The sequence below is a fragment of the Coffea arabica genome, chromosome 6c (assembly GCF_036785885.1).
Source record: "Coffea arabica cultivar ET-39 chromosome 6c, Coffea Arabica ET-39 HiFi, whole genome shotgun sequence".
Lineage (NCBI taxonomy): Eukaryota > Viridiplantae > Streptophyta > Magnoliopsida > Gentianales > Rubiaceae > Coffea > Coffea arabica.
The window spans coordinates 1,518,212-1,531,094 of NC_092320.1; the positions used below are offsets into that span (position 1 = coordinate 1,518,212).

The following is a 12,883-nucleotide window of genomic DNA, read 5'->3' on the forward strand; positions in this document are numbered from 1 at the left end:
AAAAGAAAATTTAAATTGGGATTTAAAAAAATTCAAGTAACTTTTAATTGGTTATTGACCAATTCACGGGACAATTCATAAGTTGCTTATGAAAGTAGGAAGAGCTCTGTGAATAATAATCATACGTAGATTTCATGTGATAGTAATGGAAAGAATTGTGTGACTGGTAGATTTCACGCGATCTAATTGATAGATTTTAATTGTGCGAATAATTCATAAGTCGCCTATAAAAGTCGGAGGAATTGTATTGATAGTAGGTTTCACGCGATAGTAATGAATATCGTGCTGGATGGATGACTGGGGAGGGACCAAGACACACAAGAGGCGAAGAAGGAAATAAAATTGGGAAGTGGCCCTAGTAGGCAAGCTAAGGGGGAAAGATGTAGAGAGACGTCTAAATATAGGTGGGGGTGGGAATTAGGGTTAGGGATTGGGTAGTGGCAAAAAGAAAAAAGATTATGCCTCGAGGTTGAGGATAAAAAAGTAGTCCCATACCATATGATTAGAACAAAAAAAAGTTTACTACAGTGGATTTTGTGGTTGCCACTACGTTAAAAGGGTATCCCTGGCAAGTGGGAAGCAACAAAAGAAACTAATCTGATCGCCCGCACAAGCCGCAATCCGAGGAAGAAACGCTTCTTCTCCTTTGTCCTAACGTACATTTGCCTGAATCAAACAGTTTCAGTGGTGGGAGAAAATCGGGTACAGAGGGATGCTATTAATTGTTACCCCAAGAACAGGTGACCAGTCACCAGATCCAGATATCAAACTCTACTACTAATCGTACAGGAAGCAGTACTATAAAGTAGGGGCGAGAACGGTCGGAAACGGCGGTATCTTTTCATTTCTTTCAACCCGCTCTTCATAAAATTTAAGGTCCAAGGCATCCCCCGTTCCCATTCTCACACGCAGCAGCAGCAGCAGCAGCAGGAGCAGGAAGAATATGCCTTGCCTTGATATCTCTACCAACGTCAACCTAAATGGAGTCGACCTAGACTCTGTCTTTTCTGAAGCCACCAAAACTGTCGCTGCAATTATGGGAAAACCCGAAACTGTAAGAGCTAATCTCCCTTCCTCTTTGCTCTGCTTGCTAATCACTTAGCCTGTTTCGTGTTGTGTGAGTCAGACACCAACCTTTTATTTATTTACTTTTTTCCTTTTCTTGAGCCGGACCCCTGTGTGTCGGTAATGCGATATTATTCTAGCTTGCCCTTCCTTGCATAAAAGCTTTAACTGCGATTCTACCAACTAGGCCATCCTTCTCTCCATATTCTTGATTTCTTGTCCTGTTTTCGGGTTGGTTGTTAGCAGGGGGATATTAGCAGACCACCATGTCCTTTGATGACGAGAATGAGTGCGGTTGTTCTACAAGGTTCTGCGAAACACCACTTGTCTATTAATAACTTGCTCAAATTTGCTAAGTGCGTCCTCAATTGAATTTACTTAATTGGTGAGTAATAAATTGACTCGACTCGTCCCTTTTAAATTCAATTTCTAGTGGTGGTTAAATAGATAGATTTAAATATTTTATGAATCTAATAACAAAATAATATCGTTATTTTTTATCAAATAACATGTAAAAAAAAAATTTTTTTTTAAAAAAAGAGTAGAATTTTAAGTGAGTAATAAATGAGTGATTGACTATACTCATATCCATTTACTAAATAAATATAAACGGATTAATTCAATTATAATCATTGCCTGATTATGATCGATCCAAATCCGTTCGAATTATCTATTTTAACACCTCTAGTTTCAACTTAGACTTTAAAAATTAGTCCTTGCTGAAGAGTTTTGGTGTTGTCATGGACAAATTACAATACCACTTTTTGTGCCCATTGATCAAGTACTATAAATCGTGTTGCGGTTGGCCTTGAGCATCGAGATAGGGGTGTACAATTCCTCGGGCCATGGAGAAATTGCAGGCCATTGCTAAGAATTTGCTCAAGCTGTTTTGGAATCCTGCATTGACATGACAGGTTTTGCAAGGGTCATGCTTTTTTGTTGGCCTAGCTTAATATTCTTCGTGTATGCTAAATTGCTTTTGTTTTCTTTTTTCTCTTTCAACAAAATTTTTTGTATGGTTCTAATTTTATCCGGATTTTTTTGGTTCGCTTCTTTTGTTGAGATAGCCTTTCTTCGTTTCTTCTTTTTTTTTTTTTGAAAAAAAAAACAATAATGGGTTTCTTAGGCTTTAGTTGATAGTTGAAATTGCTTCAAGACTTTGCAGACCAAAAATCTGCCTATGTCCTTTCCAGACAATACCATAGGGATTCCGGTGCGGCATCATTTTCGTTTCCAATCACGAAAAAGAAAAGAAAAAAGGCATAGTGGTGTGTACGAAAATCTGACAGACGGTTTCAGATTGCGAAGCCGAAAGCAAGTCCGTCCCCGTCCATAAACGTAGCCAAATTTGCTTCCTTCGTCTCTCATTCAGCTGATGTTACAGAAAGGAGAATTGAAAAAAGGGTGGGGAGTAATGTGCGACTTTGTCGTCCCGTTAAGATTGAAGAAGAAGACAAGATGGTGTAGGTGGGCGCAACGTTGCAATAAATAAATACTCTTTTCGTCCAATTGAAAATATCATATATTTTTTTTTATTTTGAGATGTTTTAAAAAATTTGTCAGGTTAAAAATATTAAAGTATATTTTATTTTCAATATAATATTTCTTTTTAATCATATGTATATATTAACATTCAAATCTAAATTTTACATTTATAGAGATACAATTAAAAAGAAAAGTACAAACATAACAATTAAATTGTTATTTTTAAAAAAATTAAATTCCTAAAAATGATTAAATAATTGAAACGGAGGAGGGAGTAAATGAAAAACTCATGATGACAAACCATTTTATTTTGCAAGTGAAATTTCTTTGAATTCAGTTGTGATGTTTGTTCCTCATAACTGCTCTTCAGTTGCATGGAAAATCAAATCCCGACGTGGTTGTCGGACTTTTTTTCTTTTTATTAGCAACGATACATTTGTATAATCTACTCTATCTTAATATAGGGGGAGAAAAAGTCTAAGAAGACTGTGACAAGAAATTAGTGGGTATACAGATCTAACTAGATTAATAAAATGTTACGGCACAACCATTGGGCCGCCGGTGGATGTGGTAGTCGTACTTGAAGGGGTCCTTTTCATAGAGCACTGGCCCATTTCTTGAAAAATCATATCGGGATTCCTCATTTTAAATAAATACTTTTCAGTAGGAGCATTCATTATCAGTCTGTTCTCTAATCAGGTTGGCGTCGCTTTCTCCTATTCAATTGAACTGCCAGCCGGCAATAGTGGTGACACAATCATTGCACCTTTTACATGCCTTCCTCTATTTATTTGCTGTTTACTCTTTACAGGTACCTGTTTGGATTGTGAATTATTAGAGATATTTTTATTGTAGCATTTTTTGTGATTTGATGTATGTGAGATAAAAAGGTAATTGGGAAAGTAAAAAGGTGTATTGAAAATTGTAATGATGATGTAAACAAATAAATTTTGAGAAATAAAGCCCAATCCAAACAAAGCCTTTATCTTGGTCGAACTCTATTATTATTGCCTTTGAAGAAAGATATCTTCCAGTTTGTTTTTTGGATAGGAATGATTTGAAAAAAAAAATTATTATTATTTTTTTGCTTGCATCACAAATAAAAAATTCAACACATCTTTTTCTTGAAAATAAAATGACTGCGAAAACCAGCAGGTTGTGACTCGCAAGACTACCGATGGCTCTGTATGATCAGTGGGATAAGCGCTAGTAATATATTATTGTCAAATTAATAAATTTACGCCTGAAAATTGATTTCTTACCACAAACTTAATATGCTTACTACAAAAGAAAACATGGGATGTAAATTTACTGCACAGTTTGGGAACAAGCATTTATTTTATTTTGGCCTCAATTTCGTTGGGATGACTTAAAATTGGTTTTCTAAAACACACACAGTTTGTGATGGTCCTGCTAAAGGGCTCGGTGCCGATATCTTTCGGCGGAAACAAAGAACCTGCTGCGCTTGGGGAGATTATATCCATGGGTGGAATCAACAGGGAAGTCAAAAGGAAGCTGATCGCGGCCATCGGCACCATCCTGGAGACCAAATTGTCCATTCCCAGAACCCGATTCGTCCTCAAGGTTTATGACACGACAATGGGCCGCAACCAGTCCAAGTTGTGAACCTCCCTTTCCCTTGCATTTTCTGCTCTTCGACTGCCTGCCTGCCTCCCTCCCTAAAACCATATTTACTTCCCTCTCTAAAACTCTTTTCTCTCCCTTCTCCGTCAGGATCTTCTTCATCTCTTTCTTTCACAGACGAGAGACCAGTACTCTTTATAGTTTTTAGTTTCTCTTATTTAAATAAATTTTCTCCTAAAATTTCCTAACGAGAGATTCTTCTCTCCCAGTACATCATCATTTCTTCTCTTCTATGTTGTTCTAGCGAGACTTTTATTCCCTTATGGGTTTTCTGGTTTTTTTTTTTAAATTTTTATCTTTATGAAATTTGAGATGTTGTAGACCTAGAATCTAGTTTTTCAGATTTACAATTTCTTTATTATTGTCGCATCTAAATTTCCCTGCATTGGATTACAATGATTCATCCGGATGCAAAATATATAGAAGTATTAATTTTATCTTTATTTGTATTTTTAAAAATCTATTGATTTCATGTCTATATGTATCTATGTCATGTTTGTTTGACGTAGATTTGTTCGAATGAAATGATCTTTTCTATATATATATATATACAGCTACAACTTGCCTCCCTGTATCAATATTTACGCCCTTATGAACATTGTAACAAAATATCTAATGTCTTTTGTGTAAAAAGGGGAAAAAGAAAAAACTCCCTGCAAAATAAAAACACGTCTGCCAATTTTGGATATGGGTAAGAAAAGAATAATTTATAAGTTTCAACCCGTGAATTACTAGATAACTTGAGTCAATTATTTTGAACTCGTACGTAAATCTAGCCGAAAAGTTGTTCGGCGAGTCCTTGGGTCCAAGACATCACAAATTCCAATTAACGAGTTAGCCCGGTAATTACAAAATCTAATCATTAAACGCACTTAGAGCCAGCCCTTGGATCCGAGATGTAACAAAATCTAATCATTGGGCTAGCCGAATGTTCACAAACTCTAAGAATTCTCATTTGTATGATCGTACATCACCTAACAAATACATAAATCGGTCCAACTAATTGGGCGTTTAGGCCACTAAGTACATACAGACTACAGAGCCTGAATTTGGTGTTAACAAAATACGTTATTTTTTAGATTATCAATTTTACCCTTATTATTAAGGGCAAAATGGTTACAATATAGCCATAATTATAAACTTAAAACGGCATCTTTTTTTTTTTTCCACGTTAATGCAGTTCCTCTAATTTGATTTTTTTTCATGTTTATCTAAAGCTCCGGATTTATCCGATGATATTTGAGACACTCTAAAACTACTACTATATATCTACCATAGCACTTCTCCCTTTTACTATTGATAAATAATCGTGGTTTTCATTTTAATTGAATAATTCTTTTTTTTTTATTTTTATAAACTTTTATTCTTTTTTCTCCTTTCATGTTTACACATTGTCCATATTTCTTAAAGCATCACATATTTCAGAAAGTGCACACGCATCAAATGCGCCCCGATTACTAGTTCAAATTATCCAGTGAACTTTAAAGTTAAATACGCTATCCCTTCCCATTCATGTTAAGTCTTTTGTTTTGCTATGTTAAAACCAGGTGTCTATTATAAGTGTAATCAATAAAATAATTGAAGGAAAAAAGCCCACTGACCACAATATGTCTCGTAGGTTGCATTTTTGTGATTATTTTTCTCTTTTATTTTACCAAATATTGTATTAATTGATGGATTCAACTTATATTTGATATTTGGTGCTAATTGTATGAAAGTGGAACAAAAAGTGATATAAAAAAAAGTGATTTTTCAAGAATTTTTCAATTCAAGATGGACTCGACGTGGATTATTGGTGGAAGATTAGAAAATTACCGTGTTTCTTAGATATTTTATTAGGGAACAATTAGCATTAGGTGGGGAAGTTTCCTTTCACAATTAGAATTCTAATTTTGGTTGGCTAATGGACGGCCGAAGCGTTAGACTTCAATTAGGAAACGAGAAAAAGAGGGCCAGATTCCCATTTGATTGATACAGAAGCCAGGGAACCATCTAAAAGGGGAGAACCGGGACGCTTTGAAGTATTAGAAGGAGCCGCTTTGGCTTTTCTCTTCGCCTGGTCATCTTCTTTGTTTGGCTTCTTTTGTAAAAACGTTGATGCAATTTCCTTCAATGAGATTGCGTGAGTTACTCTCAATAGAGAGGAGCTAATTTTATTTTTTAGTCAAAAACCAATTTGAAGACGCAGTTCTAAATATCTATGATATCGAATTATTTTAATTGCTTCTTTCATTTATTGATATTTGTATGTTTTCTGCTTTACGTGACTATGATTATTGTGTATGATTGAATAGTTGCGCAATATTTAATTGTTCATGTAATATATTTGCTAATTGGGGTAGATGAATCCGTAATTGTTTGATTACTCTGATCCCGGGAGTAACTGACATAATTTGATTTGTATCAGGAAAGCATACAATCTAATTCAAATAAACCCTTGTAACGTGTTTATTAATTAGAACAGGATTTCTCTGATTTTTAATGCAATCAGAAAATTATATCATATGATCGTGTATATGGTTATTTCTGAATTAGAGAAATAGTTATGGTCGTACATTGGCTATCAAAATAATAATGAGAAACTAGTTGTCAGATCGTATCGACGGTTAAAAACCTGTTTATTGACAAATGTTAGAATTATCTTTGTATTGATAATCAGTGGAATGGATCATGTCTGAAAAGTTGCACTTTTGGTTAGAGTCGTATCTCTTGTTGATTAATTCATGTTTATTTCCGTGAGTTGTTTTTATTTTAGATAATTAGTTATTTTTATAAAAACTCCCCATATTCTTAACTCTATAAGAAACGAAAAATCCCTTGTCTCTGTGGATTTAATCCTACTTACCACTGTATTCAAAATTTATATTTTATTTGAGTAGATATTTATTATTGCACAGACTTGACACTTGTCAATGCCGTAGTCACAAAAAAAAAGATGAAGAAAAATATGGGGGAAAAAAAGAAAAACATGATAGGATTGCTTGAAATTTTCTAATTTTTTTTCCTTGGGTAACAAATGTAAAGAAATTTAATTGCTAAAATAAATAAAAGGACCACTAGTTCACGTTAGGATTGCAAACGAGGCGAGTCGAGTCGAGTTTTGGACATATCGAGTTAAGCTCGACTTTATAACACGTAGACTCGAGTTCAAGTTTGAGCTCAACGAGCCAAGAAAAATTGAGCTCGAACTCAACTCAACCAAAGAAAAGCTAGACTCGAGCTCGAGTGGGCAAGGCTCGTGAGCTATAGCTCGATTTTTGGCTCGCTAGCAGCTCGAATTATCAGCTTGTAACATAGTTCAAATTTCTGACTCGTGAGCAACTCGTTAGCTCTAGTTTTTGGAAATTAATCTAATGAAAACAACAAATAATTATTTTTTCTTAATAAATAATAAAATTTTAGGGATGTATATGTAATTTTACTATTAAAATAAATAATAAATAATATATATATATATATATATATATATATCAAACCCAAACTCAAACCAAGGAAAAGTTGGATGACGCAACAGATATTCTGTTCCATTTTTTATGCTACCATATGACTTACTTTTTATTATATTGCTATTTCTCTTTTAGAAACACCATACTTTAATTTTTTTTGTTTTCTTATAATTCAACAACTATTGGTTGAGTAATATACAAAATTTAACAAATTTAAAAAATCAAAATACACAAAAATGAGATTTCTTTAATGAATTTTCTACTATATTTTTAATTTTCTATTATATATTGATTTTCTGGGATTGTTGTATTTATTTTTTATTCATTTAATATTTATTAAATTTTAATGAAATAAAAAAGAATTAAAAATGATGTTATAAAAGAAAAATAACAATATAATACAAAATGAATCCAATAAATTGGACGATAAGAGAAGAGAGATTGTATGTAAGAGGTATTATTGTATTTTAACTCTCCTACTTACACAAGAAAAACACTAAAGAGAGAGAAAACTCTTTTTAAAAAAAACCCAAACACAAACCGAAAACAGTGCAATTGGTGGAAAAATTAATAAATAAAGATGGGACATGGGGAGGAAGGGGAATTGGCACAAGGGGACTCCGTACGTAATCGATAATCCGTATATAGTAGGGGCAGTTGTGGGTGGGGGAAGAGCGAGAGAGTGAGGGGACGAAGGGTGTCTTTTGTTGAAATCGCAGCGGATAGCGGTCGCAGAGAAGAGGAAAATGCCGTGCTTGAACCTGTCCACAAACGTCAAGCTGGAGGGCGTTGACACCTCCGCCATTCTGTCTGAGGCCACCTCTACTGTTGCCAAACTCGTCGGCAAGCCTGAGGCTGTATATATTCCTACTTAACCATCCTCTCTCCATTTCTGTCCTTTTAGTACATGTATCCTTTTCCTAGCGCGTCTCTTTGATGCTGATTCCCTTTTCTTCTTTCTTTACAATTTTCATTTTAGTTCCGATCTCTCTCTCTCTCACAGTTCCAATCGTTTATTTTGCTGGTGGGTTTTGATTTTTACAGCCCTTATACTTGAATTAAGGGTTCAGTTCCAATATATCTCTAATTAAATGATTAAGGACATAATATTTGGGGTATAAGTCGATAGATAACCTATTTTCAACACAAACTGGGTTTTGTCCTTTAAATTCTTTACTCTGGGTTTTTGACATTCCTGTTCAATTGGAAATTGCCTAGATGAATATTCGCATTTTCACTAACTTCTTTGACCCTAACGCCTTTAATTTCTTCAAGATGGGATTGCTTGTTGCTGATTTTGTGATGAGGAGATTTGGGGCATGCATTAATTTGATTGTGCATGTTAGGTTGTCCAGAGTTTAATTCGGTAAAAACTGCCTCAGTTTTGGTGTCTTTTTACTTGTCTTGATAATCGTTATTACTCATTCTTGTCTGTACAATGCTTTGATCATCTGAGGACTAGATGTAAGTAATGCCCATTAAAATGCTTTTCATATTGTTGGGAACATGCTTTGTGGTTTATTTATTTACTTTTAGGAAAACGAAGTGGATTCAAATCCTTGAAGGATATCCAAGATTGAGAAGTTATGAACAACTTCTGTTGTGTGTTGTACATTTTCTCGTATCTTTTAGTTTCTGTGCTTTATGTTGTGTGACTTTTGGGCCAATGAACATAATTGGATTTGCAATTGTCTTGCGGTGAAGGGCTCATTGTTGTCGTCGGTTGTTATCAGACCCTTCCCCCCCCCCCCCCCCCCCCCCCCCAAAAACAAAAAAAAAAAAACACACAAAGAAAACTTATAAACTAGGTATTTTGTTCCACCCCCAAACTTTGTCCTTTTGTCCCCCCAACACCCCCTCCACCCGCCTCCACCCCAACCCCAAAAAAAAAATTTTTGGAAGGGGGGTTGGGGTGGAGTGAATATGCCTTAGGTCTGACTATTGGCAGCATTTTCAACACGTGCAATCATCTATTTTGGCAGATTGAGTGACATAGCTAATTTTATGTTTATATATCTCTGGGTTTTGAACTATCCACTAATGAAAGGATTCCACTTAAGGACGTTGTGGTGACTGGAATAGTGTCTTGAATTCCATTAGGCCATTATGGCATTAATCTTTCGTTGCACCTGTAATCCTGCAGTATGTTATGATTGTGTTGAAGGGGTCTGTACCCATGTCATTTGGTGGAACTGAGCAGCCAACTGCCTACGGTGAGTTGGTTTCTATTGGGGGAATCAACCCTGATGTGAACAAGAAGCTGAGTGCTGCAATTTCCAACATTCTTGAGACAAAGCTTAATGTGCCAAAGTCGCGTTTCTTCCTGAAATTCTGTGACACCAAGGTAAGCAATTTTAGCCTTCAAAATTGTTAGCAAAATGGTCAAATCCCAAGCATGTAGATTCTTATTGCATTCTTCCTTGTTGTTTAGGCCCATCAGAGTCAAGAATATGCACAGTGTCTGCATGCTTTACACCAGTACTAGGTCATGTAATCAACTTTTGTTACTCTGCACCATGAATCAACTTTCTCCTCCGTTTTCTTTTCAATCTCTGAAAATGCTGATTTTCCACCAAAATGTGGTACAAGTGTCTGTTTTGCCACTTCGAAGGTACTGAAGGGCTGCCGCTTTAATTTTTGCAGGGTTCCAACTTTGGATGGAATGGGTCTACCTTCTAGGTTCCGTATTTGCAAATGTTGAGCTTGTTGACCACGGGGCTCAGAATTTGGAAAATATGCATCTTCAATAATGTTTGTGTGGTAGTACTTGGATTATGTTCCAAGCAGATTATGTTGATGCTCCAGAGCATCCATCTTTAGAGAAGTATGCAATTTAATATACTGGATATTTTGAGATCGGTTTGAACAATCACCAGATGCATCTCAATGCTGTTCAGAAATATGTGGCTCACTTTTATTTCTTGAGCACATGGCGCAGGCTGGTGAATTAATATGCTACATCATGCAGATCTGTTTGGACAGGACAGCAATTTTTTGCTATGTTTCTTCGTGAACGAATTTTTTAATCATCTTTTTATCTCGTACATATCAAGTTATTACAGTAATTTTATTACAAAAAAATTTAGAAAAATGAAATCCAAATAAGGTCTTATAGTTTTAGTTCCCAAAAATGCTACTGTGAATTATGAAAATAGATACTATTTATTACTTCATTATTAGCGGAATTGCCAAACGAAAAGTTTTCCACCGATATTTATTAGGGCGATGTATAAGTGGGAAAGGATGCATACGTTCACAAAAATGTATTATCGTAATTGCTTGCGTTATAAACGTGTATAGTTTCTAACACACCAAACTCCCATCCAGACGGATTCCAGATCCACCGACGAAATTTCTATACAACTTCCTTTTCGTGTTTTTTGACGTACGCATTAAGCAACCAATCCCGTATTGTATTATGTTTTCGTAGCAGATTAGTATTTCTTTGACTACCGGTGCTAATCAGTACTACTACTCTCGGTCCCTTCTCCACGGTGAAAAGTTCATCCCATTCCCCCTTTAGTTAGTAGCGCAGGCGGAAGGTTTTTTTACCGTCTGAAGCCTGAATCGGATTCCGTAGACTCCCTTTTCTCTATTTCTCCCTCCCTCTGAAAAAGAAACACAGCTTTAAAATAATATAATAATAACAATAATAAGAGAAGAAAAGTAGCAGAGGCCTCAGATCAGAAATTGGGAATTGGAATGGCTTCCTCGTCGCCCGCCATCCTTCCAATCACCAACCCTCAGCCCTCCGCCGCCGCCACCACCACCACAACCGACTCCATTCAGTCGTCCGGACCCCCTCCCGCCTTCCGTGCTTTTATAAATCATATCAGCGATACCGTCCGCAACGGCCTCGCCAGCCGCCGCCCCTGGTCTGAGCTCGTTGATCGCTCCGCTTTCTCCAAGCCTGACTCCATCTCCGATGCCACCCAACGCATCCGCAAGAATTACGCCTACTTCCGCGTCAATTACCTCGCCGTCATCACCGGTGTCGTCGCCGTTTCTCTCCTCACCAACCCCCTCTCTCTCATCCTCCTCGCTGCCCTTCTTGCCGCCTGGCTTTTCCTCTATCTCTTCCGCACCGCCTCAGATCCGCCCCTTACACTCTTCGGCCGTCAATTTTCCGATCGCGAAACCCTGGTGGGTCTCATCGTTTCCACCATCGTTGTCATCTTCCTCACCAGCGTTGGATCTGTTCTCGTGTCGGCCCTCATGGTCGGCCTTGCCATTGTCTGTGCGCACGGTGCCTTTAGGGTTCCCGAGGATTTGTTTCTTGATGAGCAAGAGTCCCCTGCTACTGGCTTCCTCTCTTTCTTGACTGGCGCCTCCTCCAATGCCACCGTTGCCGCCACCGCTCCCGCAGTTGCTGCCAGGGTTTGAGGATCCAATAAAACAACCCCTTGTACTTAGCTTCTTGATTTGTGATGTTAACATGCTTTGCTAGTTAGTGAACAATTGAACAATAATGAGAGCGGAATACCACCCTACTACTCACAAAATATACTTTTAGATCTGATACATCATAATTTTCTTTTTACCTTTTACCTGGAATCTCTGTAAATTGTGGAGTTTTATTTTGAATGCAGCGTATTCCCTCGTTTGATTATTTCCATGTGTCATGTAATTTCTTCTTTATTATTGTAGGGCAAGGGTTTCACATTTTTTGCATCTATGGTTCGTTTTGATCCTATTGGATTTACTCCGTCCAAGTTTGTGAACTAAATGATCCTTTTAGGAACATATGACAACAATTTTCAGTTCTGTTTGGTACCTCTTTGGTATATATTTGTTTGAATTGGAAAGTATATCAGCAATCTGCTGATTCATTATTTTTCTCTTCCTCTCAGGTATGTACTTGTTCAGTATGACTGATTTAAGAATCATGTAACTGATGGGATCTAAATACAGCATTTAATGGCGCACTGATTGTGTACTTAGTAGGAAAACATCAGTTCCTGAGCAGTGGTCCATGTTATTTGCAGTATTTGCTGGAATCTGAGAGTTTTTTCCATGATTGGTGAATGGCTTGGACCATGACCTTTTATATGCGTGAAAAGATTTCGTTTATCTGCCAATTATTTTTTTAAAATTTATTTTTTTGATTACTGTATAATTATAGTTTCTTGTGCTAGCATAATTGTTCCTGAACCGAGCGCAGGTGCAGCTTTTCATTTGTCCGATCTCTTCTTTTCTTGGCCGTTATTTGCTGAAAACATGATTTTGCACAATCTGGACAGTGT

General features: G+C 36.5%; 2 protein-coding genes and 1 long non-coding RNA gene across 4 annotated transcripts; all 3 read left to right on the forward strand.

Moving 5' to 3' along the window:
* Positions 1-81: 81 nt before the first annotated feature.
* Positions 82-4,060, forward strand: LOC113691587 (uncharacterized). The gene is made up of 2 exons (XR_011815607.1): positions 82-1,450; positions 3,949-4,060. It is a non-coding gene; the product is annotated as an uncharacterized lncRNA (long non-coding RNA).
* Positions 4,061-8,138: 4,078 nt separating this feature from the next.
* Positions 8,139-10,509, forward strand: LOC113693627 (uncharacterized). Of its 2 annotated transcripts, XM_072051831.1 has the most exons (4): positions 8,257-8,497; positions 9,784-9,984; positions 10,072-10,125; positions 10,284-10,509. In XM_072051831.1, exons 1-3 carry the CDS (start codon positions 8,387-8,389, stop codon positions 10,123-10,125), a joined length of 366 nt encoding a protein of 121 aa, XP_071907932.1. In that variant the 5' UTR covers positions 8,257-8,386; the 3' UTR covers positions 10,284-10,509. The 2 variants fall into 2 exon arrangements, with proteins under 2 accessions (XP_027067989.2, XP_071907932.1); XM_027212188.2 differs by lacking the exon at positions 10,072-10,125 and having other exon boundaries at positions 8,139-8,497.
* A 475-nt stretch (positions 10,510-10,984) lies between these two features.
* On the forward strand, positions 10,985-12,249 carry LOC113697033 (PRA1 family protein B4-like). The gene has a single exon (XM_027216454.2). The coding sequence runs from the start codon at positions 11,343-11,345 to the stop codon at positions 12,021-12,023; it is 681 nt and encodes a 226-aa protein (XP_027072255.2). The 5' UTR covers positions 10,985-11,342; the 3' UTR covers positions 12,024-12,249.
* The last annotated feature ends 634 nt before the right edge of the window (positions 12,250-12,883 follow it).

Excerpts from the sequence above, each read along its gene's own strand:
- LOC113693627 (XM_072051831.1), top strand. The coding sequence starts at position 8,387 with ATGCCGTGCTTGAACCTGTCCACAAACGTCAAGCTGGAGGGCGTTGAC. Across the intron at positions 8,498-9,783 it reads TCGTCGGCAAGCCTGAGGCT|TATGTTATGATTGTGTTGAA; the intron begins GTATATATTCCT and ends GTAATCCTGCAG. Across the intron at positions 9,985-10,071 it reads TGAAATTCTGTGACACCAAG|GCCCATCAGAGTCAAGAATA; the intron begins GTAAGCAATTTT and ends CTTGTTGTTTAG.
- LOC113697033 (XM_027216454.2), top strand. The coding sequence starts at position 11,343 with ATGGCTTCCTCGTCGCCCGCCATCCTTCCAATCACCAACCCTCAGCCC.